Source organism: Patagioenas fasciata, chromosome W, assembly GCF_037038585.1.
Source record: "Patagioenas fasciata isolate bPatFas1 chromosome W, bPatFas1.hap1, whole genome shotgun sequence".
NCBI lineage: Eukaryota > Metazoa > Chordata > Aves > Columbiformes > Columbidae > Patagioenas > Patagioenas fasciata.
Genome location: NC_092559.1, coordinates 2,726,524 through 2,752,114, shown reverse-complemented (window position 1 = coordinate 2,752,114; position 25,591 = coordinate 2,726,524). Strand labels below are relative to the sequence as shown.

General features: G+C 43.7%; 2 protein-coding genes across 2 annotated transcripts in view; one reads left to right on the top strand and one right to left on the bottom strand.

The window, feature by feature from the left end:
• LOC136114487 (transcription factor RFX3-like) overlaps positions 1–25,591 on the top strand; it is an 88,839-nt gene that overhangs the window by 7,254 nt on the left and 55,994 nt on the right. The gene's annotated exons all lie outside the window — the stretch shown is intronic.
• LOC136114483 (transcription factor RFX3-like) lies at positions 409–19,917 on the bottom strand. Its single transcript, XM_065859830.1, has 5 exons — positions 19,806–19,917; positions 19,172–19,326; positions 1,112–1,209; positions 675–824; positions 409–420 (listed from the first exon to the last, which is right to left on the bottom strand). Exons 2-5 carry the CDS (start codon positions 19,245–19,247, stop codon positions 409–411), a joined length of 336 nt encoding a protein of 111 aa, XP_065715902.1. The 5' UTR covers positions 19,248–19,326; positions 19,806–19,917.

Here is a 25,591-nt window from a genome sequence, read left to right as displayed (position 1 = left end):
TGCTTTTCTGCCATCAAGATCCTTTTTCCCATGTGCAAAATGAAAATCATAGAATAATTTAGGTCAAAAGAGACCTCTAGAGGTTATATGGTACAACTCACACACACAGAGGAGGGCTTTGAAGTTGCTCAGGGAAGACCTTCCCTCCCTCTTTTTCTGGTTACCTCTAAATATATCCCCTTGACTCATTCTAAACAGTTACTTAGGAAAGGTTGGAAATGTAAACACAAACAATTAAAGAAAATATATAATTACATTGTCTTTGAAATAAAAATAAATGTAATGAAACAATCTTTACTAAAAATAGTGCTGTATGATCAATATTCTGTATGATCAGAAGCTATGCTACTATCCAAGATTTCATCTTCAGGCATTGTTCATGCTGTTCATTCTAAGAACACATGTACTCTACACTTTCATCTGCATTAAATAAAAATTGTCAGAATGCATGGTCTGAAAGATAAGAAGCCTTCAGAGAAAATAGAAATAGATAATGGTTCTGAGGTTTTATTTTCCTTACAGCCAAAGTGTAAGCTGGAAAGTTTCAACGGAATCACTGAATGTATTACAATCAGCAGAATGTTCCCACTTTTCTTTCTTGATGGAATAATAAGAAGTAACAATAAAAAATTAAAATTTGGGGGAAATAAAAGTGTTTTTAAAGACACAGGTACCTGTACATTGGCAAAATCAACACGGTTGAGGTCGCTGAGCATCTGGTTGATCTGAGAAGTGTTTTGAAGCACAGCTCGAGCTGCCTGAGCCAGGTGATTAAGAGATGTGTATCTTCTCAAAGTCTGGGCAAAGGCACTTACAGCGGCAACCTATGAAGAAATCAATTTATCTTAACACATTGTAATATCAAAAGGTCTTCTGTTTCATCTATTTTAATTTTAAATTTGCTGTGTTAATTTATGAGCCCTCAGATATTGCAATTCACAAATAATGAAACAGTTTTTCCTATTAATTTATTTGGCCAAAAAAAAGTTATTTCCAATACCATGTTTCATGTTTGAGGTTCAATCTAAATATGACATTTAGCATAAAAGTTAAAATGACATCTAGTGTACAACTGCAAAAACTGAAGAAAATGGCAGAAAACTTTGTTTACCTTGGTTTGTATCATTCTCTGTGGAATATTGTTCATGGCACTGGAAAGCCAACCTTCAAGGCTTTTTGCAAAATTGCGAATGGCTTGGGTCAAGGCACCTAAACATTTAAGAACAAAAATAAAATGTAAAAGATGGCAAGGTGCATCTCTTGAAACCTTTTGCATCCTCAGTATTTAAATATTCCACACTGAGATCTGCTGCATTTATTGACTCAGAGACTTATCCAGTCTAAGTTCAGATTCCTTCCAATACAAGAAGGATGTTGATAAACTGGAGCAAGAGGGCCACTGACATAGTCCTGGAGCACATACCTTATGTGGAGAGGCTGAAAGAACTAGGTTTGCTCAGCCTGGAAAAGAGAAAGTTATGAAGGGACCTAATAGAAGTGTTTCAATACAGACAAGGTATCAAGAATACCGAGTCAGATTGTTTATAATGATGCATGGCAGGAGGGTGATACACAGCAAGCATAAACTGAAAAAAGAGAGGACCTGACTTGATAGGAGAAGGTTTTTCACCTTAAGGACAGCTAAGTGGTACCAATTCATTGCCCTTTGTTGGACTCTCTCCGGTATGTCCATGTCTCTCTTGCACTGGGGAGCCCAGAACTGGACACTGGACTCCAAGTGTGGCATCACCGGTGCTGACTAGAGGGGAAGGATCACCTTCCTCAACCTGCTGCCAGTGAAGCCCAGGATACCATTAGCCTTCGTTGTAGCAAGGGCACATTGCCCGATCACGTTCAACTCGGTGTCCACCAGGATCCATAGGTCCTTTTCTGCAAAGCTACTTTCCAGCTGGCTGGACCCCTGGCATGTACCGGTGCATGGGGTTGTTCCTCCACAAGGGCAGGACTTGTCACTTTCCCTTGTTGAACTGCATGAGGATCCCATCAGCCCATTTCTCCATCTTGTCAAGGTCCCTCTGGATGGCAGCACAACCCTGTGATGTATCAGTCACTCTTCCTTGTTTTGTGTCATCAGCCAACTTGCTGAGAGTATGCTCTGCCCAGATCACTAATGAAGAAGTTGAACAGTATTGACCCCTGGGGTACACCACTATTTACTGGCCTCCAACTAGACTTTGTGCCATATGACCATGGGATCCTCTTTGAGGATGGAGGACTGCTAGGGAGAGAGAGGATCCACATGACCGAGTGGGGCATGAACAGCTTTGCCAACAGGCTGTCCAACCTGGTAAAGAGAGCTTTACACTAGGAATGATGGGGAAGGGATGACCAACAGTCAAGTGAGGAAGTCATAGACTGGATGGGCAAGTAAATGATGTGGGGTAAACAAGAAGGACCTCACAATCAACAAAACCGGGTTGAAAGTGGACGGCTTCAAGCATGTGCACATAACTAAGGAAGTGTCAGGAGATCTGCATTATGGGAAAGCTTTCGCGCCCTTTGGGGGAAACTGGTATGCCTGGTATGCTATTAATTATATCAACTTACTTATATTACTTACTTTTTCTTCTACTCTTTCAATTATGAACTTGAAACTGAGCAGTGATGTTGGGAGTGTGTGGTTTATTGCAGTTCATTAAATTTTGCCTGAGTTTATAGCTCAAACGTGTGAAGCAGAGGATTATGTTTGGTTTACCCTATTTATATGTTAAATTCTCCAAAGACCAATGGATATGCTTCAGGTGGTCTTAAATGGGGCATCTCCTTGTAGCTGCTGCTTCTGCTATTAATTCTATCAACTCTGGGTTCTAGTACCTAATCTATGAACAAAGAGTCTATTCTTTTCCATATACAGAGCCTAGGATATATGGTTGAAGGAAGCTATCCTATTAAAAAAGAGAAAGAAGCAAGTACTAAACCTGTGGTGGGAATGGAAAGTGTTCTATGACTATTAACATGGATATTCTTTCATTCTCCTTTTATGGCCATGTGTTAGCCTGATTCTAACACAACCCTCAACCCCTCCCAAGAAATCATTTACACATCAAAACAGCAGCTAGGGCCAGTTATCGAGAGGGAAAGGAAAACATGAGTTGGTTGGTTAAGAAGACTGGGACTGTGATCCAATAAGCAGGAAAGGGTTCTGGTCTTAGATAAAGAGCTGCTGGAAGTGACTGGAAAGGCAAGAGCCAAGAACCAGTAGGTGGAAAGAAGAAAGTATGGTGGTAGACATGCAAATCCAACAGAGTAAAAATGCATGGTTGTCTGGGGAAAAGAACTTTAAAAACCAAAACAAAAATAAAACCACTGACCGGATAAACAGCCCAGAAAAGTTGTCTCTATAGAGGAGACGATGCCTATATGATTTTCCTGATACAACTGCTAATGATTTCATTTGTAGATAGTACCTTAAAAGGAGATGGAAGGAGGAACTGGCTGACACAACATAACTTGTAGTGCTATTTCATCCACCAGTAAACTGTTTTAGTATGATGGTTGATAATTTACCACAGAAAAATGTAGGTTATAAGGGATCTCCAGAGGTGATCTAGTCCAACCCTCTGCTCAAATAATGTCTAATTAGATCATGTTGCTCAGGAATTTGTCCCATCAAGTCGTGTACACCTCCAAGGACAGAAGTTCCGCACCCTTTCTGGGCAACCTGTTCCTGTATTTGACCACCTTCACTGAAAAAAAGTATTTTCCTAATATCTAATCAGAACTTCCCATATTCCAATGTGCGTTCATTGCTTCCTGTCCTATTGCTGTGCGACTCTGAGAAGTGTCTGGCTCTATCTTCTCTGTATCCTCCCATCAGGTAGAGAGCAAAAAGGTATCCCCTGAGCCTTCTCCAAGCTGAACAGGCCTAGTTCTCTCAGCCTCTCCTCATGTCATGTTCTCCAGCCCCCTGACCATCTTGGTGGTCCTCTGCTGGACTCGCTCCAGTAAGTTCCATGTCTCTCTTGTACCAGGGAGCCGAAAACTGGACACAGGACTCCAGATACAGTCTCACCTGTGCTAAACAGAGGGTAAGGATCACTTCCCTTAACCTGCTGGCTACATCCTTGATAAGAGAGCCCAGGATGCATTTGTCCTTCTTTGCTGCAAGGACCAGTGGATGGAAAGAAGAAAGTATGGTGGTAGACACACAAATCTAACAAAGAACCAAAATGCTGCTGGCTCATATTCAACTTGCTTTCCACCAGGACTCCCAGGTTCTTCTCTGCAAAGTTACTTTGTAGACAGTCAGCTCCTCAGTCTATGTTTTTGCATGGGGTTATGGGGTTATTCCATCCCAGATGCAAGACTTGGCATTTATCCATGTTAAACGTAATAAGGATCCCATCAGTCCATTTCTCTGGCCTTTCCAGGTCCCTCTGACTTGCAGCATATTGAGTGGCCCCCCCCGGTTTGGTGTCATCTGCAAACTTGCCGAGAGTGCATTCTGTCCCATCATCCAGGTCACTAATGAAGATCTTAAACAGTATTGGTCCCAGTACTGATCCCTGAGAGACCTTACCAGTTACTGGCCCACAGCTGGACTTTGCACCACAGATCACAACTCCTTGAGCCCAGCAGTCTAGGCTATTTTCTAGCCACCTTATCATTCACTTATCCAGCTCATATCTGAACAATTTGGTGATAAAGAGATTATGGGAGACTGTGTCAGAGGCCTTTCTTCAGTCAAAGTATACAACATCCGTTGCCTCCCCTTGTCCACAGTGCCAGTCACCTCATCATAGAAAGCAATGAGTTTGGTCAGGCATGATTTGCCCTTGGTAAATCCCTGTTGGCTGCTCTCAGTCACCTTCTTGTCCTTCATGTATTTACAAATAGCTTCCAGGAAGCTTTGTTCCATAACCTTTCTAGAGACTGAGGTGAGGCTGACTGGCCTGTAGTTTCCAGTATACTCCTTTTTGTCCTTGAAGATGGGTGTGATATGACTTTTTCCATTCAGCATGAACTTCCCCCAGTTGCTGTGACCTTTTGAGGATGATAGAGAGCTGCCTTGCAATGACATCAGTCAGCTCCTTCAGCACCCTTGGATGCACCCCATCTGGTCCCATGGGCTTGTGTACATCTAAAAGGTTTAAGTGCTCCTTAATGGCATCTTCATAGATACAGGAGATTATTATTTCTAGCAAGCTCTAGCAGTTCTAGCAGGCTCTGTCAGCTGTTCTTGATTAAAGAGGGCACTGAGCTTTTGTTCCAGCTGACTCCTGATTAGGGACAGTCAAGCACCCTTTCAGCAAATACTAGGGAGTGACCTATATAAGTGCCAGTCTAAAGCACAATGAGCAGAATCAGCAGTTTGTAGTGAATGGGGTCTAGTAGCTTTACTCTGGATGGTGTCTGTATCCTCAACAATGGTGGGGACGTGTTACATGACATGGTCCCCAGGAGCTGTTAGAGCAACTGTCCCTGGAATGTCAGAGGCCTTGGCCTAGATGGAGCTCCAGAAGGATACAGTTCTGTAGGTCTCAGGCTGTAGGATGTGCCTGGGGTTTTGCTGATACTGGGGCAGCAGAAGAGAGTCTTATAGTCTGCAGGTGGTGTGCGCTTGTTGAGGATCTGTGTTGCCAAGTAAAGGAGCTATGGGAGGAGGTCAGCCGACTGCACAGCATAAGAGATGATGAGAAACAGATGAACTGGTTCTCCTCTGGAATCCTGTAGCTTCAAGAGCCTGAACTCCCAACTGCACTGAAGGAGAAGCAGGAGCAGTTTGTGCTTTTTGGCTTGGGAAGTGGAGACTCCCATGATGAGGGTGGAAGCTTGTAACTTCTGGCACAAAGAGGAAGTTCTCCTTTTCCACCTGAAGATTTGCAACTACAAAATAGAATCAGTGACCTCACAGAAGATGAGGAGCTGGGAGGTCTGTCAAACAAAGCATCCATGCTGGTGGAACCTGGGTCATGCAGTAATGAATAACTGACTCCTAAGGGGAGCGGAGACTCCCATGTGCTGATTTGATCAATTGTTTAGGGAGGTTTGTTTGCTGAGGGCTTGGGTGTGGGATACTATTGAAAAACTCCTAAGGCTTCTCTGGCCCTCAGGCTATTAATCTCTGCTGCTCTTCCATGTGAGCACCAGTGATACTGCCAAGGGAGAGCTACCTGGAAAGTGTCAAGTGTGGCTATATGACTCTGAGGGCAATGGTCAAGGACATGGGTGCCTTGGTGATGTTATTCTTGCTCTTCCTGGTGAGGGGAAAGAGCTTGAGGATGAGTGGATGGATCCTGCAGGTCAACAATTGGGTGTCTGGCTGGTGTTGGCAGCAAGCTTTTAATTTTTTTAGAGAATCACAAAATGGCAGAGGTTTGAGGGGACCTGCGGAGGTGCTCTTGCCCATACCCCTGCTCAAGCAGGGACACCTAAAGCCAGTTGCCCAGGAACACATCCAGATGGCTTTTGAATATCTCCAAGGAGTGAGACTCCACAATCTCTCTGGGCAACCTGTTCTAGTGCTCAGTCACTGTCACAGTGAAAAAGTGTTTCCTGATGTTCAGATGGAACCTCCTGTATTTCGGTTTGTGCCTATTGCCTCTTGTCCTGTCACTAGGCACCACTGAAAAGAGCCTGGCTCAATCTTTTATGCACCTTCCCTTCATGTGCATTCCTATTCATGTACATTGATAAGATGCCCCTCACCCCAAGCCTTCTCTTCCCTAGGCTCCTCTACCTCTACCAAAAACTTGCCACATAAAGCCAATACAGATCTTCTTCAGGCAACTGGAATAAGCCTCATGTTCACAGGCCCTGGTTCTCATGAGAGACTTGAAGAACCCCAATATCTGCTAGAGGGACAACAAAGCAGGGCACAGGCAACCCAGGAGGACAGTTAAGCAGTACAACTGGTTGCCCAGAGAGGTTTGTGTAGTTTCTGTCCTTAGGCATTTTCAAGACCTGACTGGTTAAAGCCCTGAGCAAATTCATCCAAATTCAGCATTGACCATGCTTTGAGCAGGAGGTTGGACTAGAGACCTTCTGAGGTGCCTTCCAACCTGAGTTATTCTTTGATTCTATATTATGTAACAATGATTTAGTTTCTAATTTAACAAACAGAACTGACCACTTCACCTAAGTTTCTTGAAAGTGTCTTATGATCAGCAGTGAAAATTCTTTTTGGCATTCCTACAGGTAGGTACATCGATAATTGCAACAACTGTTTCCTGTCTCCTGAAAACTTTCATCATGAATTTTCTGCCTTCAATTTTTCCCTAAGTGCTTTTGCTTTTAAAGAGCAAAACCCTGCACAAAATGGCAATTATTGCAATACTGCAGTTTCCTCAAGTAAGCTCGAAGTACCCTGAACCATTGCCAACATGCTGTTTATTTTAGTTCTGAAGAACAAAATGCAATGTCTAGTGTTCAAAGACAGTATCAATAAGCAATATATGAATGTGTTTAACTAACAGAAGGTAGGATTGCTCTTACTGCTGTGAAATCTTGGTGGCGGAGAACGAATGCTGCTACATTAACGAAAAAGACAAAACTAGAAAAGGGGAATCATGTTATCTTTACATGTTTTTTGTTTATGTGGTGTTTGTTTTCCACTACGTCTAAGAAGAAACAGTCCAAATAAAGACTGAATTTTGTTTATGAGGAAAAACACCATGTTTGGTAGAGTAAGAATTAATGGTGAATGGAAGTCACCTGATATGAGAAATGCCCTTTTTCAACCTGAGCAACCGATGAATCCTGTAATTAAGAACTTCCACTAGCAAAGTTAGCAAAATTGCTTAAAAAGAAAGAAATATTTTATTTTTCACAGCATCCTTTTCTTCAAATTTGTAATGATAACTAGTTTATTTAACTCCCCCCAAATGTGGATGCTCATCTGAAATTTAATTTGGATTTATAAAACTTCGTATTAGCTCTATGGAACAGAGTTTTTTGTTTTTTTTTTTTTTTTTTGTTGGTTGGTTGGTTGGTGTTTGTTTGGGTTTTTTTCGGTTGGTTGGTTTGGTTTTTTCCTTCTTTCTTGAGGTCTCCAGGCAAAAGAACAATGCTCTTTTGCACTGTCAATCATCTAACCCACTTATGCTACTATATAAACATTGTTTGTATCACTTACTAATTAACTAAGCATTCACTTGTTAAATTATTACCTGTGGAATAAGAAAAAGTCAGTATAAGGAATACTGTAAATAATGGGTCAACGATGTTTAGTTCTTTAAGGAATTTATTTATTTTTTTTTTTCCTGGACAAATGCTGTGTAAAACACCTAAGATCTTTTTCACCCCACTGTATTACAGGATGATCTGTTTTAAAAACTAAGTGTGGAAAGAAGCAGCTCAGTGTCATCCTGATTTAAAAAAAAAAAAAAAATAGTGTCTTTAGCTATGAAGAAAGAGGAATTCTAAATTCTGAAGAAAGAATATTCCCTTTTTCTAGCTAAACACTATGTTATTAGACAAAAGTGATGTATGGAATGATCACAAATTTCTAATGAGCTCTGAAAATGATACATTAAATTAAAAAATGTTGTTGTCCTCTGTCCTGTAAATAGTGGCTAACATACCCAGCCATTATCAAAAGCCTAAGCACCTACATGCTCCAAACATTCTTCAAGTTGATCTGGCTATCATCAAAACTGTCAAAAACCTCTTCCAGAGAATCTTAAGAACAATCTGGTGCAAAATAAATGGCCTAAGTAAGTTCATTCTGATTGTAAAGTGTTACTAAACACACACTAAATGATGTAGCAAAAAAAGTTACGAGGAGAACATTTATTTTTGGATAGGCATTCAACAAGCTTTGGTTTGCATCTGAAATCTCTCTCCTACACAAATTTCACAAATAACAAGATTTTGCAGTCTTTCCGGTACTTGTAATTGCTGAAATTGAGAAATACAATGTGAAAAATATGTTGAACATAACTTCTCTGTCTGGAATAGGAACTCCCAAACAAGTTGGTTACTCTTGATCCTGTCACTTGCAAAGAGATAAAAAGGCCATTCTCAGGGAAAAGGATCTATTGCCACTAAAACACAGTGGCTCTTTTGCTAGCATCATTAGATAATAATCAACTTTACTCCCGGCTCAAGTATAGAGTGGTTGACTTCTTTTTAAACAAAGAAATGTGGCTTTTTCCTACACAGTAGTTTTTTCATTCATTTTTGTGGGCACTAAAAAGTTTTCACGAAAATTTCAACTGGCCAAATTTTACTTAGAGCTTGTTTTTCAAAAGTTTTTTCCTCACTGTTAATTTCTTTTATGGTAATATTTATTAGTAAGTTATGTGACAGAGTAGGCTTGGGGGATTATCCCCACCCCCCCACCCCCCCCCCCCAAAATACTGAAAGTCAGGAAAAGAAAAAAAAAAAAAAAGATTAAACTCATATAAATAGAATTATCAGTTTACATCCTTACTAAATTAAACACATTGCCCCCCCCCTTTTTTTTTTGGCCAGCTGATGTTGGTACCTTTCTGATTTTCCAGGAAAAAAGAAAACTGCCTATGATGGGGTATTTCTACAAAGCAGTACTTACAAATATGTTCCCGAGTTGCTTCTTACAGTATAGCTGACAGAGACAGCCAACAGGTGCAGCACTTTGCTCAGAAGAGGGACAGAAACTTTGCAGAGAACAGAATCCACGTCCTGAGCAATGGTGTTAATGTATTACAGGGCACCACCTCCAGCCATTGGAACAATTATCCCTATAATGTCAGAGGCCTCAATCCAGACCAAGCTCCTGAGGGAGGATGCAACTCTCAGAGTACAGCAAGTGGCTGGGGTCTCTCACTGAGGCTGGGACAGAGGGAGACAGTTTCCTTGCCTGCAGGACATGTGCAGTGGTACGGGATCTGTGTTGCCAAGGAGGTTCAAGAAAAGGTCAGCAGACTGTGCGATATCAGAGATGGTGAGAAAGAGATCAACCTGATCTTTTTCCAAGACCCTGCAGCCTGAGCCCTCAGCTGTATTGAAGGAGGATCAGGTGGTCTGTGCTTATTGGGTTAGGAAATGGCGAAGACTGGAAGCTTGTGACTTCCGGCAACAGGAAGAAGGCTCCTGCTCCACCTGCATATCTCCAACTAAAGAACAGGTTCAGTACCCTCGCAGTGTTGAGGGTCTGGGAACTCCATCCAGTGAAGCATCTGAGCTAGCTAAGTCTGAGCCATGCAGCAGCACCAGAAGGAAGTGGCAAGTGATAACAGTAGGAGACTCCATGCTGTAGGGGATGGGGGCCCACATCTGCCGACCTGACCTGCTGTCTTGGGAGGTTTACTGCTTGCTGGGAGTGGGATCTGGGATGCTGTGGAGATACTGCCAAGGTTTGTCCAGCCCTCGGACTATTACTCCTTGCGAATCTTCATGTGGGCACCAACACTACTGCCAGAGGAGATCTGGAGCATATCAAGCGTGACTACATGCATCTGGAGGCAATGGCCAAGAGCATGATGGTCCAAGTAGTGTTCTCCTTCCAGGGAGAAGCAAGGGCTTGAGGAGGAATGGAAGGATCCTGTGGGTCAACAGTTGGTTGCCCAGCTGGCGATGACAATCGGTATTTGTAATTTATGGCCATGGGGACCCTTCTTTGAGGATTGAAGACTGCTGGAGAGAGGTGGGATCCACCTGACCAAGTGGGGCAAAACCATCTTTACCAACAGGCTGGCCAACCTGGTCAGGATAATGGGGGAGGGAGATGAAGACCCACAATCAAGGGAGGGAGTGGTGGAATGAGTTGGCAAGCGAAGGATGCAGGGTGTTATGGAAAAGAGGGAGCTTGTAATCAGCAAAAGAGGGCTGAAGGGGAGATGCTCTGCTGGACACAATTCTTACAAACAATGAGGCTTTTTTTTATGATTCCTACAGACTGGTTGGCGATGTGAAGGTTAGGGGGCAGCCTGGACTGCATTGACCATGAGATGGTGGAGCTGAGAATCCTGAGAGGAGGGAACAAGGCAAATGGCAGGATCGCAACTCCAAACTTCAGGAGAGCAGACTTTGGCCTGTGGAGGGACCTACTTGGAAGAATCCCATGTGAGACAGTCCTAGAGAGCAGAGGGGGTCTAGGAGACCTGTTTGATATTCAAGGATTGCCTCTTCCAAGCTCAAGAATGGTCCATCACAATGAGCAGAAAATCAAGCAAAGGTGAAGGGTCTGCATGGACGAACAAGGAGATCCTGACTAAAATCAAGCATGAAAAGGAAGCATACAGGAGCTGGAAAAAGGGGCAAGTGATCCAGGAGGAATGCAGCGACACTGTCCAAGTGTGCAGAGATGGGGTTAGGGAAGCCAAAGCCCACCTGGAGTTGAAACTGGCGAGGGATGTGAAGGGCAACATTAAGGATTTCTACAGGTACATCAGCAGCAAAATGAAGACCAGAGAAAATGTGGGCCTGCTGCTGAATGGGGCAGGGAACCTGATGAGAAAAGGACATGGGAAAGGCCAAGGTACTAAATGCCTTCTACGCCTGAGTCTTTTCTGGTAAGGATTGCCTTCAGGAATCCCAGGATTCTGAGACCAGAGGGAAAGTCTGCAGCAAGGAAGAATTCTCCTCAATAGAGGAGGACCCAGTTAGGGAAACATTTAAACAAATTGGACATGCACAAGTCCATGGGACCTGATGGGATGCACCCATGAGTGCTGAGGGAGCTGGCTGATGTCATTACAAGGCCACTCTCAATTATCTTTGAATGGTCATGGTGATCAGGGGAGGTTCCTGAGGACTGGAAGAAAGCAAATGACACTCCAGTCTTCAAGAAGGGCAAGGAGGAGGATCTGGGGAACTACAGGCTGGTCAGCCTCACCTCTGTTCCTGGGAAGATGATGGAGAAAATAATCCTGGAAGCCATTTCCAAAGAAGGTGCCTGGTAGGAATCAGCATGGATTTAGGAATGGGAAATCATGCCTGACCAATCTGATAAGCTTTCTACAACGAGTCAACTAGCTTAGTGGATGAGGGGAGAGCAGCGGCTGCTGTTTATCTTGACTTTAGCAAGGCTTTTGACACTGTCTCTCATAACATCCTCATAGACAAGCTGACAAAATGCAGGTTAGAAAAGTGGACAGCAAGGTGGACTGAAAACTGGCTGAACTGCCAGGCCCAGACAGTTGTGATCAGAAGCATAAAGTCTAGCTGGAGGCCAGCCTCTAGTGGTGTCCCCCAGGGTTGATCCTCGGGCCGATACTGTTTAACAACTTCATTAATGACCTGGACGATGTGACAGAGTGCACCCTCAGCAAGTTTGCAGAGGACACAGAATTGGGAGAAGTGGTCGGTAGACCAGATGGCTGTTGTGCCATTCAGAGGGACCTTGACAGGCTGGAGAAATGGGCAGAAAGGAACCTCATGCAGTCCAACAAAAGGAAATGTCAAGTCCTGCCCCTGGGGAGGAATAACATGATGCACCAGTACAGGCTAGGGTCTGGCTGGCTGGAAAGCAGCTTTGCGGAGAAGGACACGGGAGTCCTGGTGGGCAACAAGCTGAATGTGAGCCAGTAATGTGCCCTTGCAGCAAAGGAGGCCAATGGTATCCTGAGCTGCATTAGGAACAGTGTTGACAGGAGGTTGAGGGAGGTGATAATTTCTCTCTACTCAGCACTGGCGAGGCCACACCTGGAGTACTGTGTCCAGTTCTGGTCTCCCCGGTACAAGAAAGACATGGACATACTGTAGCAAGTTCAGTGAAGAGCCACTGCAGTGATGAAAGGATCGGAGCATCTCCCGTAGGAGGAGATGCTGAGAGAGCTGGGACAGAATCACAGAATCATAGAATTGTTTAGGTTGGAAAAGACCTTAAAGATCATCGAGTCCAACCGTTAACCTAACACTGCCAAGTTCACCACTAAACCTAAGTGCCACATCTACATGTCTTTTAAATACTTCTGGGGATGGTGACTCAGGATTGTTTAGGCTGGAAAAGAGAAGGCTCAGAAGGGATCTTATCAGTGTGTCTAAATATGGGATGGGAGGGTGTATTGAAGATGGAGCCAAACTCTTCTCAGTGGTGCTCAGTGACGGGACAAGAGGGAATGGGCACAAACTGAAACACAGGAACTTCCGTTTGAACTTAAGAAAAATCTTTTTTACTCTAAGGGTTGTCAAACACTGGACCAGGTTGCCCAGAGAGTTTATGGAGTCTCCATCCTTGGAGATATTCAAAACCTGACTGGACAATGTCCTGAGCAACTTGCTCTGGTTGATCCTGATTTGAGTGGGGGTTGGGAGGGGGTTTGGACTAGACGATCGCTAGAGATCCCTTCCAACCTCAGCTACTCAAGTATTCTATGGTTCTGTGATTACACTTGAAGTCATCATTGCAGAAGGTGTCATTTACAGTATCAAAAAAAAACTTTTCTAGCTACAAGGATAGCTGAGACTCTATGTCTTAAAATATTAATCCAACTTTATAAAGCAATTATTGTTTGGTCCACAGAAAGGATATAAAACTTGTTTTTACAAGGATTATACTGGATTGTAAAGAGGAAATTTCTTTTTAATATTTAACACAACGGACAAAACACGCAATAAATGTCTTAGGAAGAAATTTAAACTACAGGCACCACTTCCAGGAAGATCAACCTGAACTTTGCAACTGATAAGATGTTAAACCAGGGGGGATCCCAGACACCAAACTGGGAGGGATGCAGGAATTGATAGAACTATAAAAATTGATGAAGGGATTTGCAGGGGGAAGGGGAAGCAGGGAGAAACAAAGAGGAGGGATAGACAGAAAGGGGGATAAACCAGGCCAGTCACGGGTAAAACAGGGCCAGTCAGTACGCTTGTCTGGCTGAGCCCTGCGCCTGATCACCACAGTCTGTCCTATTTTCTTGTATCTACTTTTAAAATCTTTTGTTAACTATTACTCTGCTTAATCTCACTCTCTGTCCTCTGCGTATGTGTGCTGCAAGGAACAGGTGCCAGCTGCTGGTGAGACTTGTGTGTGTGAGAGTGAAATTTGGTGCCCAGCTACTGGAGTCAGACTGGGGGGCGTAGGCACCCCAGGGTCTGTGGTGTCAGCTACAGGAGTGCCTGAGGGGCCATAGCTCTCTGGATCATCATCACCAAATCATCATATGGTTTGGGATGGAAGGTGCCTTTAAAGGTCCAACCTCCCCCTGCTGTGGGCCAGGGACACCTTTCACTAGATCAGGTTGCTCCTAATGCAAACCCCAGGATGCAGTTTGCCCTCTTGGCTGCCAGGGTACACTACCGACTCATATTGAGCCTGCTGTCAACCAGCACCCACAGATCCCTTTCTGCAGGGCTGCTCTCCAGCCACTCCTAACACTAACCTCCTCCCAATTTATACTTGTGCCCAGCGTTACTCTGCCACAGGTGCAGAATCTGGCATTTCGACTTGTTAAATTTCACGCCATTGATGATTGCCCAACGCTCCCATCTAGATCCCTCTGCAAGGCCTCTTGACCCTCAAGAGAGTCAACAGCACCTCCCAATTTGGTATCGCCAGCAAACTTGCTAATGGTGCATCTAGATAATTTATAAAAATACTGAACAGAACTGGCCCTAGAACTGAGCCCTGAGGAAGACCACTGGTGACTAGTCGCCAGCCAGATGTAGCCCCATTCTCTACAACCCTTTGAGCCCTGCCCTTCAGCCAGTTCTTCGCCCAGCACACCATGAACCTGCTCATCTCATGGGATACTGTGAGGGACAGTATCAAAAGCCTTACTAAAATCCAGAAAGACTGCCTTCCCTTCATCCACTAGGTGGGTGACCTTATTATAGAAGGATATCAAATTAGTTAGACAGGAATTTCCCTTTGTGAACCCATGTTGACTGTGCCTGATGATTGCATTGGTCTTTAAAGGCCTTTCAGTAGCACCCAGTATGATCTTCTCCATAATTTTTCCAGGAACTGAGGTTAGACTAACAGGTCTGTAGTTTCCTGGGTCTTCTCTCACGCCCTTCTTGTAAATTGGAATAACACTGGTTAGCTTCCAATCAACAATTACCTCCCCAGACTCCCAAGACCTTTGGTAGACGATTGAGAGGAGTCCTGCCATAACATCTTCTAGCTTCTTCAGTACTCTGGAATGAATCCCATCAGGCCCCATGGACTTGTGAACATTCAACTGATACAGCTGGCCCCTTAGAAATTCAGTGTCCACAAATGGAAAGTCACTGTTCCCACACTCATGGTTCTTTGACTCGGGGGACTGGGCAGCCCAAGGTCTATCAGTATTGCTAAAGACTGAGCAGAAAAAGCACTGAATGTCTCCGCTTTTTCTTCATCCCTATTAGCCAGGTGACCATCTTCAAGAAGTATCAGTCCAATGTTTTCCTTAGACCTGCTCTTGCTATCAACGTACTTAAAAGAGCCCTTCTTGTTATCTGACACAACACTGAGCAGTTTCAACTCTAACTGAGCTTTGGCCTTTCATGTCTTCCCCCTGCATATATGAGCCACAGCTCTGTAATCTTCCTGCGAAGCCTGACCTTGCTTCCAGAGATCATACCATTTCTTTTTCATCTTGAGCTCCACGAGGAGTTGCCTGTTCAGCCAAGCTGGTCTTCTGCCCGGCTTGCTTGACTTTTGACACAAGGGGATTGCCTGCTCCTGTGCTTCTAAAAGGTGGTTCTTAAAAACTGACCAGCACTCATGGTCTCAGGGGACACTGCTAAACAGCTTCCTGAGTAGCTTAAAGTTTGCTCTCTTGAACTCCAGCATAGCAACTCTGCTCACCTTTTTTCTCATTGCACCGAAAACTTTAAACTCACTGTGGCCAAGACAGCCACCTACCATCACACCTCCCATGAGTCCTTCTCTATTCACAGGCAACAAGTCTAGGAGGGCATCTTTCCTAGTTGGCTCACTGAGTACTTGTGACAAGAAGTTATCTCCTACAAACTTCAAGAATTTCCAAGCCCTGCTCACCACAACAGTATGATATTCCCAGTTGATGCCTGTGAAGCTGGAATTTCACAGAATCACAGAATGTTAGGGATTGGAAGGGACCTCGAAAGATCACCTAGTTCAATCCCCCTGCCGGAGCAGGAACACCTAGATGAGGTTCCACAGGAAGGCGTCCAGGAGGGCTTTGAATGTCTCCAGGGAAGGAGACTCCACAACCTCCCTGGGTAGCCTGTTTCAGTGTTCTGTCACCCTCACCTGAGAAGAAGTTTCTTCTCAAATTTAAGTGGAACCTCTTGTGTTCCAGTTTGAACCCATTACCCCTTGTCCTACCGTTGGTTGTCACCGAGAAGAGCCTGGCTCCATCCTCGTGACACTCACCCTTTATATATCTGTAAACATTAGTGAGGTCACCCCTCAGTCTCCTCTTCTCCAAGCTAAAGAGACCCAGCTCCCTCAGCCTTTCCTCATAAGGAAGATGCTCCCCTCCCTCAATCGTCTTTGTTGCCCATAAAGACAAGGGCTACCGATCAAGAGATTTCTCCTAATTGCCTATAGAATAACTCATTAGTGCTATCATCCTGGCTGGGCGATCGGTAGTAGACGTCCACAACATCATCTCCTTTGTTTTCCATCCCCCTAATCCTCACCCAGAGGCTCTCCACCACATCACTGCTAACTGTAAGGGCTGTACAATCAAACCTCTCCCTTACATACAGTGCAACACCTCCACCTCGCCTGTCCTATCCCTTGTGAACAGCCTTGTGGGCCTCCTCTGGACCCACTCTAACAGAACTGGATGCCCCAGAGCTGGATGCAGTACTCCAGGTGGAGTCTCGCGAGAGCGGAACAGAGGAGGAGAATTGACCTGCTGGTCACGCTTCCCTTTATGCAGCCCAGGATGCAATTGGCTTTCTGGACTGCAAGTGCACATTGCCGGCTCATGTCCAGTCTTTCATCCACCAGTACCCCAAGTCCTTCTTCATAGAGCTTCTCTCCATCCATTCATCCCCAGTCTGGGGTTTACCCCGAACCAGGTGCAGGACCTTGCACTGGACCTTTTTTAACTTCATATGGTTTGCATGGGCCCACTCCTCAAGCCTGTCAAGGTCCCTCTGGAGACAGGCCCTTCCTTCAAGCAAATCCACTGCATCACTCAGCTTGATGTCATCTGCAAACTTGCTGAGGGTGCACTCATTCCCACTTATGTCGTTGATTGAAGATATCAAACAGTACCGGTCCCAATACGGATCCTTGAGGGACACCACTCGTCCCTGGTTTCCACTTGGACACTGAGCCATTGACTGTAACTCTTCAGACGTGGCCATCCAGCCAGTTCCTTATCCATCTAACAGAACATCCACCAAATCCATACCTCTCCAATTCCGTAACCAGAATGTTATGGGGGCCTGTATCAAAAGCCTTACAGAAGTCCAGGTAGATGCAATCCGCAGCTCTTCCTTTGTCCACTGATGCAGTCACTCTATTGTAGAAAGCCACTAGATTAGTCAGGCATGATTTGCCCTTGGTGAAGCCATGCTGGCTGTCTCGAATCACCTCCCTGTCATCTGTATGCCTCAGCATATCTTTCAGGAGGATTTGTTCCATGATCTTATTGGGTACAGAGGTGAGGCTCATTTTTACCCTTTTTAAAAATGGACTTGATGTTTCCCTTTTTACCAGTCACTGGGGATGTAGTCTGACTGCCATGACTTTTCAAATATAATGGATAGTGGCTTGACAACTACATGAGACAATTCCCTCAGGACCCTGGCATGCATCTCATCAGGTCTCATGGTCTTGTCTATGCTCAGGTTCTGTAGGTGATCTCAAACATGATTTTCTCCTGTGATGGGAGGAACTTTATTCCCCCAGTCTCTGCCTTGACGTTCTAGGTCTTGAGAGATGTGGGAAGATTGCCAGTGTCAGGGTGATTGAAGTCCCCCAGGAGGATTGGAACCCTTGAGCATGTTGCTTCCTGTAGGTGAAGTAAGAATGCTTCTTTGACATCCTCCCCTTGATCAAGTGGCCTGTAGTAAACACCAGCCATGAGGTTTCCTTTGTTTACTTTTCCCTTATTTTTACCCATAAGCTTTCAATGTGTTCATCGCTGTTTTTCAAAGACAGCTCTGTGCAGTCAATCCATTCTTTTACATAGAGGGCAACCCCCCCCCCTCCCCTTCCTTGCCTGTGCTTTCTGAACAATTTATAGCCATCGGTTGCAGATCTCCAGTCATGTGATTCATCCCATCATATTTTAGTGAAAGTGATTAAATCATAGCTTTCCAGGTACACAGTGACTTCCATCTTTTCCTGTTTGTTACCCATGCTGCATGCATTGCTATAGAGGCACTTTAGTGCCTTGTCACCTTTTTAGAGGAACGCAGCGTAATTCCTTTGAGGCATTTCACAGGTGTATATTATATTTTATGTATATATGTGTTTTTAATTTCTTTTTAATGTTTAAAACAGCATACAAAACATGCAATAAATGTTTTCGGAAGGAATTAGTCCTTCCTGGAAATCAATTTAAAATCATTTACTACCAAGCAACCATAAAAAGATATCATGCTTGAGTAAGGATGTATACTATAAAATTAGCTTTGAAAAGAAAGCTTTATTCCTGATAATGGTCAATTGACCATAATACTATAATTGATTGATGAGTCCTTCGTACTGGAAAAAGAACAGAAAGCATAATAAACTGGAATAATAAACAAGACTTAAAATGTTTGACAGTGTTATGTTGGTTTAATAGGTATCATCAAAACTGGTAAGGTTTTAGCAGCCACTGATAATACATAAATGTTTAATTATCAAAAAATGAAGTGAGAAAGCATATACATTTTGGTTTTTTAAGAACTAGAACTTTTATATATAAAACTTAAACTAAAGCCTACTGAAATCAGTGGAAAGACTGTCTGACATTAATGGACTCAGGCTCAGGGCCATCGTGCATTCACAACTGTCAGGTAGACAAAAGCCAGTATATAAAGGAAGACATTTTTATCTTAAAATTAATAAATACTGAGAATCTGCAGTGACAAAAGTGTATTCCATAGGGAAATATATACTTAAAACTTCTAGAGACTTTCCTAAATGCAGTGAAATATTCACTCTCCTTTACTTTAATTATAGTGCTTGCATCAACTCCAGTACACCTTCCTAATCAACAGAATTAAGGAAAGATGACACACACAAAATTTACATCCTCCAAATCATTCCCAAAAGTTTCACATGAGGCACACAAAATGACCACATAAACCAAACCAAACCAAAACAAAATACAGTCTTATGAGATGTTATCTGTGTTTAACTTACTAGGAATAGGTCTAAGGACATCAGGAATGAGAATCTCCACCAAAGCCTGGTACATCACATGGTCACAATTACCCATCCATTTCAGAATAGACTCATTTTTGCACAGAGTAATCAGTTTTCCTTTTGGAAGTCGACTTTCTATTTCACTCAGATTGCTGGTGTGAATAAATGTAACAAATGAAAATGCATTTACATACAAATAAGTACAATGGACTTTGAAACTGATTATTTAATAAAAAGTTCATAAATGTCTCTGTTACATCCAACTGAAACTCTAACTTCCTCATATGAAACTGGGGAAAAATGGCCTCCAAAGTTCTGCTCCAGCCCATAAATTATGCACAGGTATGATAAAAATGGTCCTTGCAATTTAAACAAACCAGACAGCATATTGTGAAAAGATACTTTGACTTTAGTCATCAGAACAAAGGAAAAAACAGAAGATGCATACAATCATTTCAAGCCTGCAGCTTGACATAGACCGATAGCCTGTATGTCAAACAGAAGACAACAAAAAAACTACTGATGTCAGAAAAGGTTCTTAGCCTATATGGAAAACTCAGATTTTCTTTGATTTGACTCATGCTGTTATATTATGATGGTGAATAGTAACCAAAAAGAGACATTTACTGACCTCAGTTCAATAATAGTTGTGTCGTCAGTTGGAGCAGAGGGAGAATAGCGCCAGAAAGTTTGCCACAATTTTTCTATGAGGCTAAACTGAAGATTCACAACAACATCGACTATTGCCTAAAAAAATATAAAACAAGTGCAGATAGTCTTCCACCTCATCCCCCGTCCTGCCTCATCTCCTCCCAGGGGCATAGCTCCCCCCTGGTCATTTTGCAGAAAAAAAATAATAAAATGTATGATTATAACTAAAAATATAATATGCTTTTAAATAATTTTTTAGCAACAATTTTTCCAACTGTCCATACTAGTGTGGACAGAGACTCAGATCAGGCCAAGTGCAAATACAAGGAAGCCTCCAGAGAAGAGCCTAAGCACATATATAAGGTGAATTCACCTAAACAGAACTTTTAACACTATTACAAGCACAAAGGAAACCTGCTATTTTGTGTATTTTGTTACTTCATTGCATATTTTAAAGCACCATCAACAATAATTTTAAAACACATTATTCAACATGAAATCGTAGGATCATAAAACCATTTAGGTTGGAAAAGACCTTTAAGATCATCAAGTCCAACCCTTACCAGGCACTGCCAAGTCCATCACTAAACCATGCCCCTAAGAACCACATCTACACGTCTTTTAAACACCTCCAGGGATGGTGACTCCACCACTTCCCCGGGCAGTCTCTTCCAATGCCGGACAACCCTTTCTGTGAAGAAATTTTTCCCAATACCCAATCTAAACCTCCCATTGTGCAACTTGAGGCCATTTCCTTTTGTCCTATCGCTTATTACTCGGGAAAAGAGACTGACACCCATCTCGCTACAACCTCCTTTCAGGTAGTTGTAGAGAGTGATAAGATCTCCCCTCAGCCTCCTTTTCTCCAGGCTAAACAGCCCCAGTTCCCTCAGCTGCTCCTCATAAGACTTTGCTCCAGACCCTTCACCAGCTTCATTGCCCTTTTTTGGACACATTCCAATACCTCAATGTCCTTCTTGTAATGAGGGGCCCAAAACTCAACACAGTATTTGAGATGTGGCCTCATCAGTGCCGAGTATAGGGGGACATTTGCTTCCTAGTCCTGCTAGCAACACTATTCCTGATAGAAGCCAGGATGCTCTTGGTCTTCTTTGTCACCTGGGCGCACTGGGACACAGCAACCCTGGCTGTACATACAGACTGGGGGATGAGATGTTGGAAAGCAGCTCTGCGAAGAAGGATCTGGGCATTCTGGTCGACAGCAAGTTGAACAGGAGCCAAGAGTGTGCCCGGGCAGCCAAGAGAGCCAACCGTGTCCTGGGGTGCATCAAACATAGTATTGCCAGCCGCTCAAAGGAGGTGATTGTCCCGCCCTACTCTGCACTGATATGGCCTCACGCGGAGTACTGCGTGCAGTTCTGGGAGCCACGGTGACGCTAGTGACAAATAATGCTGACAAGGCAGAGGTTCTCAGTGCCGCCTTTGCCTCTGTCTTTACTGGTGTAGCTGGACTCCAAATCACAGGATCAAGTAGCTACGACAATGCATGTGCCAATATTCCTCTAGTAGTGGAGGAAGGGCTGGTCTGCAGCCTTTTGCAAGGGCTCAACCCACATAAATCTATAAGCCTGAATGGAATCCATTCCAGGGTGTTAAGAGAACTGGCTCGTGTTGTTGCAAGGCCACTGCCTATAATCTTTGAAAAGTCGTGGAGAACAGAGGATATCCCTAGTGACTGAAAGAGGGGAAATGTTATACCCATCTACAAGAAGGGACCAAAAGAGGACCCAGGAAATGACAAGTCCATTAATCTTGCTTCAGTTCCTGGGAAAGTAATGGAACAAGTTCTCCTAGAAACTCTCACAAACCAAATGAAGTGGGTGACTGGGAAAAGCCAGCACAGATTTATCCAAGGCAAACCATACCTAACTAACCCAATCACCTTCTACAACAAAGTAACACTTTCTGTCAAAGTGGGGAGAGCAGTGGGTATTCTTTACATGGATTTCCACACAGTGTTCGACACTGTTTCTCACAGCCTTGTGCTGGACAAACTGGCAAGACAGTTTGTATGGGTGGTCTGTGAGATGGGTAGGAAGTTGACCAACAGGCCACACTCAGAGGGTGGTGATTAATGGGTTTTACTCAGGCTGGCAGCCTGTCACAATTGGGGTCCCCCAGGGATTGATACTGGGCCCCACACTGTTCAACATTTTCATAAATGATCTGGATGATGGGATTGAAAGCATGTTTACCAAGTTTGCTGATGACACCAAACTGAGTGATGAGGTAGATATGTCAAAAGAGAGAGACATCTTACAGAGAGACCTGGACAGGCTGGAAAAGTGAGCTAGCAAGAACAGTATCATAGTCATAGAATGGTTAGGGTTAGAAGGGACCTTTAAAGGTCATTTCATCAACGGCCCTGCAATGAGCAGGGACATCTTCAACTAGACTGGATTACTGAGAGCCTCATCCAACCTGAACTTGAATGCTTCCAGGGATGGGACATCTACCACCTCTATGAGCAACCTATTCCAGTGTTTCACCTCCCTCATCATAAATAATTTCTTCCTTATTTCTAGTCTTAATCTACCCTCTTTTAGTTTAAAGCCATTACCCCTTGTCCTATTGCAACAGACCCTGCTAAAATGTCTGTCCCCATCTTTCTTATAAGACCCTTTAAGTATTGAAAGGCCGCAATAAGGTCTCCCCAAAGCCTTCTCTTGGCTAAACCACCTCAAGTCTCTCAGCCTTTCTTCATAGGAGAGGTGTTCCAGCCCTCTGACAATTTTTGTCCATGTCTTTCTTGTGCTGGGGACCCCAGAGCTGGATGCAATACTCCGGGTGGGGTCTCACCAGAGCAGAGTAGAGGGGCAGAATCAGCTCCCTTGACCTGCTGGCCATGCTTCTTTTTATGCAGCCCAGGATATAATTAGCTTTCTGGGCTGCGAGCATATGTTGCCAGCTCATATCCAATTTTTTTCCACTAGTATCCCTAAGTCCTTTTCTTCACAGCTGCTCTCAATCCCTTCATCCCCAAGCCTGTATTGATACTGGGGGTTGTCCTGACTCAGGTGCAGGACCTTGCACTTGGCCTTGCTGAACCTCGTGAGGTTCACATGGACCCACTTATCAAGCTTGTCTGGGTCCCTCTGGATGGCATTCTGTCCCTCAGGCAGATCAACCACACCACTCAGCTTGGTGTCGTCTTCAGATTTTCTGAGCGTGCACTCAGTCCCACAATGTGGTTGATGAAGATATTAAACAGTATTGATCCCAATATGGACCCCTGAGGGACAATAGTCATCACTGTTTTCCACTTGGACACTGAGCCATTGACTATAACTCTTCAGACGTGACCATCCAACCAGTTCTAATGGTCTATCCATCAAGCCTAATCTCTCCAATTTAGCAGCCAGAATGTTGTGGGAGGCTGTATCAAAGGCCTTCCAGAAGTCCAGGTAGATGACATCTGTAGCTCTTCCCTTGTCCACCGATGTAGTCACTCCATTGTAGAAGGCCACTATATTAGTCAGGCATGATTTACCCTTGCTGAAGCGATGTTGGCTGTCTCGAATCACCTCCCTGTCATCCATGTTTTGACAGAACTTCTAGGAAGATCTACTCCATTATCTTCCCAGGCACAGAGGTGAGGCTGACAGGTCGGTAGTTCCCAGGGTCCTCCTTTTTACCCTTTTTAAAAATAGGTGCAATGTTTCCCTTTTTCCAGTCACCAGGGACTTCACCTGACTGCCATGACTTTTCAGATATGATAGTGGCTTGACAACTACATCAGACAGTTCCCTCAGGACTCTGGGATGCATCTCATCAGGTCCCATACTTTTATATATGTTCAGGTTCCTCAAGTGGTCATGAACCTGATCTTCTCTTATAATGGGAGGGACTTTGCTCCCCTGGTCCCTGCCTTGAGGTCCATCCACTCGAGTGGTATGGGAAGAGAGATTGCCAGTTTGAAATTTAAAAGATATGCAAATTCCTGCACCTGGGACAACATAACCAAAGAGCACAGTACAAGCAAGTATCTGTGTGGCTGGGGAGCAGCTTTGCTGGAAGGGACCTGGGGGTGCTGGTGGACAACAAGCTAAACACGAGTCAACAGTGCGCCACTGCAGCAACAAAGATAAATCGGATCCTGGGCTGCATCTGCAGGGGCATTACTAGCAGAGATAGAGACGTTATTATTCCACTCAACCCTTGTCAGGCTGCACCTGCAGTACTGTGTCCAACTCTCATCTCCACAGTTGAAGAAAGACACACACAGATTGAAGAGGGTCCAAAGGTGGGCCACAAAGGTCATCAAAGAACTGGAGAACCTGCCCTATGAGGAAAGATTGAAGGAGTTAGGTCTTTTCTCCCTGGAGAAAAGAAGGCTCAGGGGGAACCTCATCACAGCATTCCAGTACTTAAAGGGCAGCTACAAAGAAGATGGAGGTTCTCTCTTCACAAGGAGACACATGGAGAAGACAAAGTGAAATGGGTAAAAATGGTTCCAGGAGAAGTTTTATCTCAACATAAGAAAGAAATTTGTTACTCTGAGAACAATCAATCACTGGAACAATCTCCCCAGGGACATGGTAGAATCCCCATCACTGGAGGTTTCTAAGATGTGATTGGACAGGGTGGCAAATAATCTCATCTAGACCGTCTTTCCCACAAAAGTTTGGGCAAGATTATCTTTTGAGGTCCCTTCCAACCTAGGCTGTTCTATGATTCTATAATTCTATGCTTGCCTCATAGGATTGGGACCATTCTTGTTTTCTGAGGAAACTGTCCTCAAAGATCAGCTAGCTCTCCTGGGTCCCTTTTCTCTACAGGGCAGTTTATCATAGGATCCTGCCAAGCAGGGCCCTGAACAGGCCAGAATCTGTACTTCTCAAGCCCAGGGTTGTAATTCTACTGTTTTAATTTTTAAAAGTTACACTATTTCAGTTTTCCATTAAACAAATTAGACAAGTTTTGTTTAGCTAAGATTTTATGTGGAGAAATTTTTTTAAAAAGTATTCTAAGTTCTAAGATTTCAACTTTCCTGCATATCATCATCAGAGAAAGGATAATTTGGCATCTAATCTATTTTATGAAATGCAAATGTGTTGGGTAGAATAAATCACGAGATCTGGAGACATGAATAAAACTTAAAACTCTTTTTGGAAGAGTTAGGAATCTAAGAGTCTGCACTCCTTGTCAATTGGACAGAGTAATCTTTTCAGTATTGTTAGTTGTAGCCTATTGAAGGGAGAAAGAAATGAACTGAAGAAATGAGTGCATTCTCTAGGATTTACATCAATCTTTTGGGGCTTCTAAGACCCACCTCTTCAAGTGAAATTTGTCTTGCAGACATTTGTACCATTTCCTCTGACCAGGGCTATTTTTACTATCAACAATGATCTCATGCTTTTGTTCTTTTCCTTATCTTACTAATATCTACTTTTTTCTTTCCCCTTTTGGGGGAAATTCCAGTGTTCCATCCCTCTGGCAGACACTTGTTGAACTATTTCCCCTACATTTCCATCATCATGTTTTCCTTAAGTACCTTCTGTTAAATAGAGCTGTTTGTTAAATTGCCTGTTTCTAAGAAATATATAACATCTGATCTGGTAGCAGATGCTTAGCTTACCATCCATTGGAGGCATTCACTGATGTCCCAGTTTAGTAAAATCAATCAGGTGTACCCAAGGAGATTTCTCCAAACCATCTTGCCTGCACACATGTTATTGCAATGTAAAAGATGGCTTGATTCTAGCTCCGAAAAGAAGGTGCTACTAGATGACCATACAGGTTCTG

What these genes read in the sequence shown, in the direction of transcription:
- LOC136114483 (XM_065859830.1), bottom strand. Translation starts at nt 19,247, where the DNA reads ATGGGTAATTGTGACCATGTGATGTACCAGGCTTTGGTGGAGATTCTC. An exon ending in TGTCCTTAGACCTATTCCTA is followed by an intron (nt 1,210 to 19,171) that starts GTAAGTTAAACA and finishes TTAAATGTTTAG; the next exon opens with GTGCCTTGACCCAAGCCATT. An exon ending in AGAGAATGATACAAACCAAG is followed by an intron (nt 825 to 1,111) that starts GTAAACAAAGTT and finishes ATTTCTTCATAG; the next exon opens with GTTGCCGCTGTAAGTGCCTT.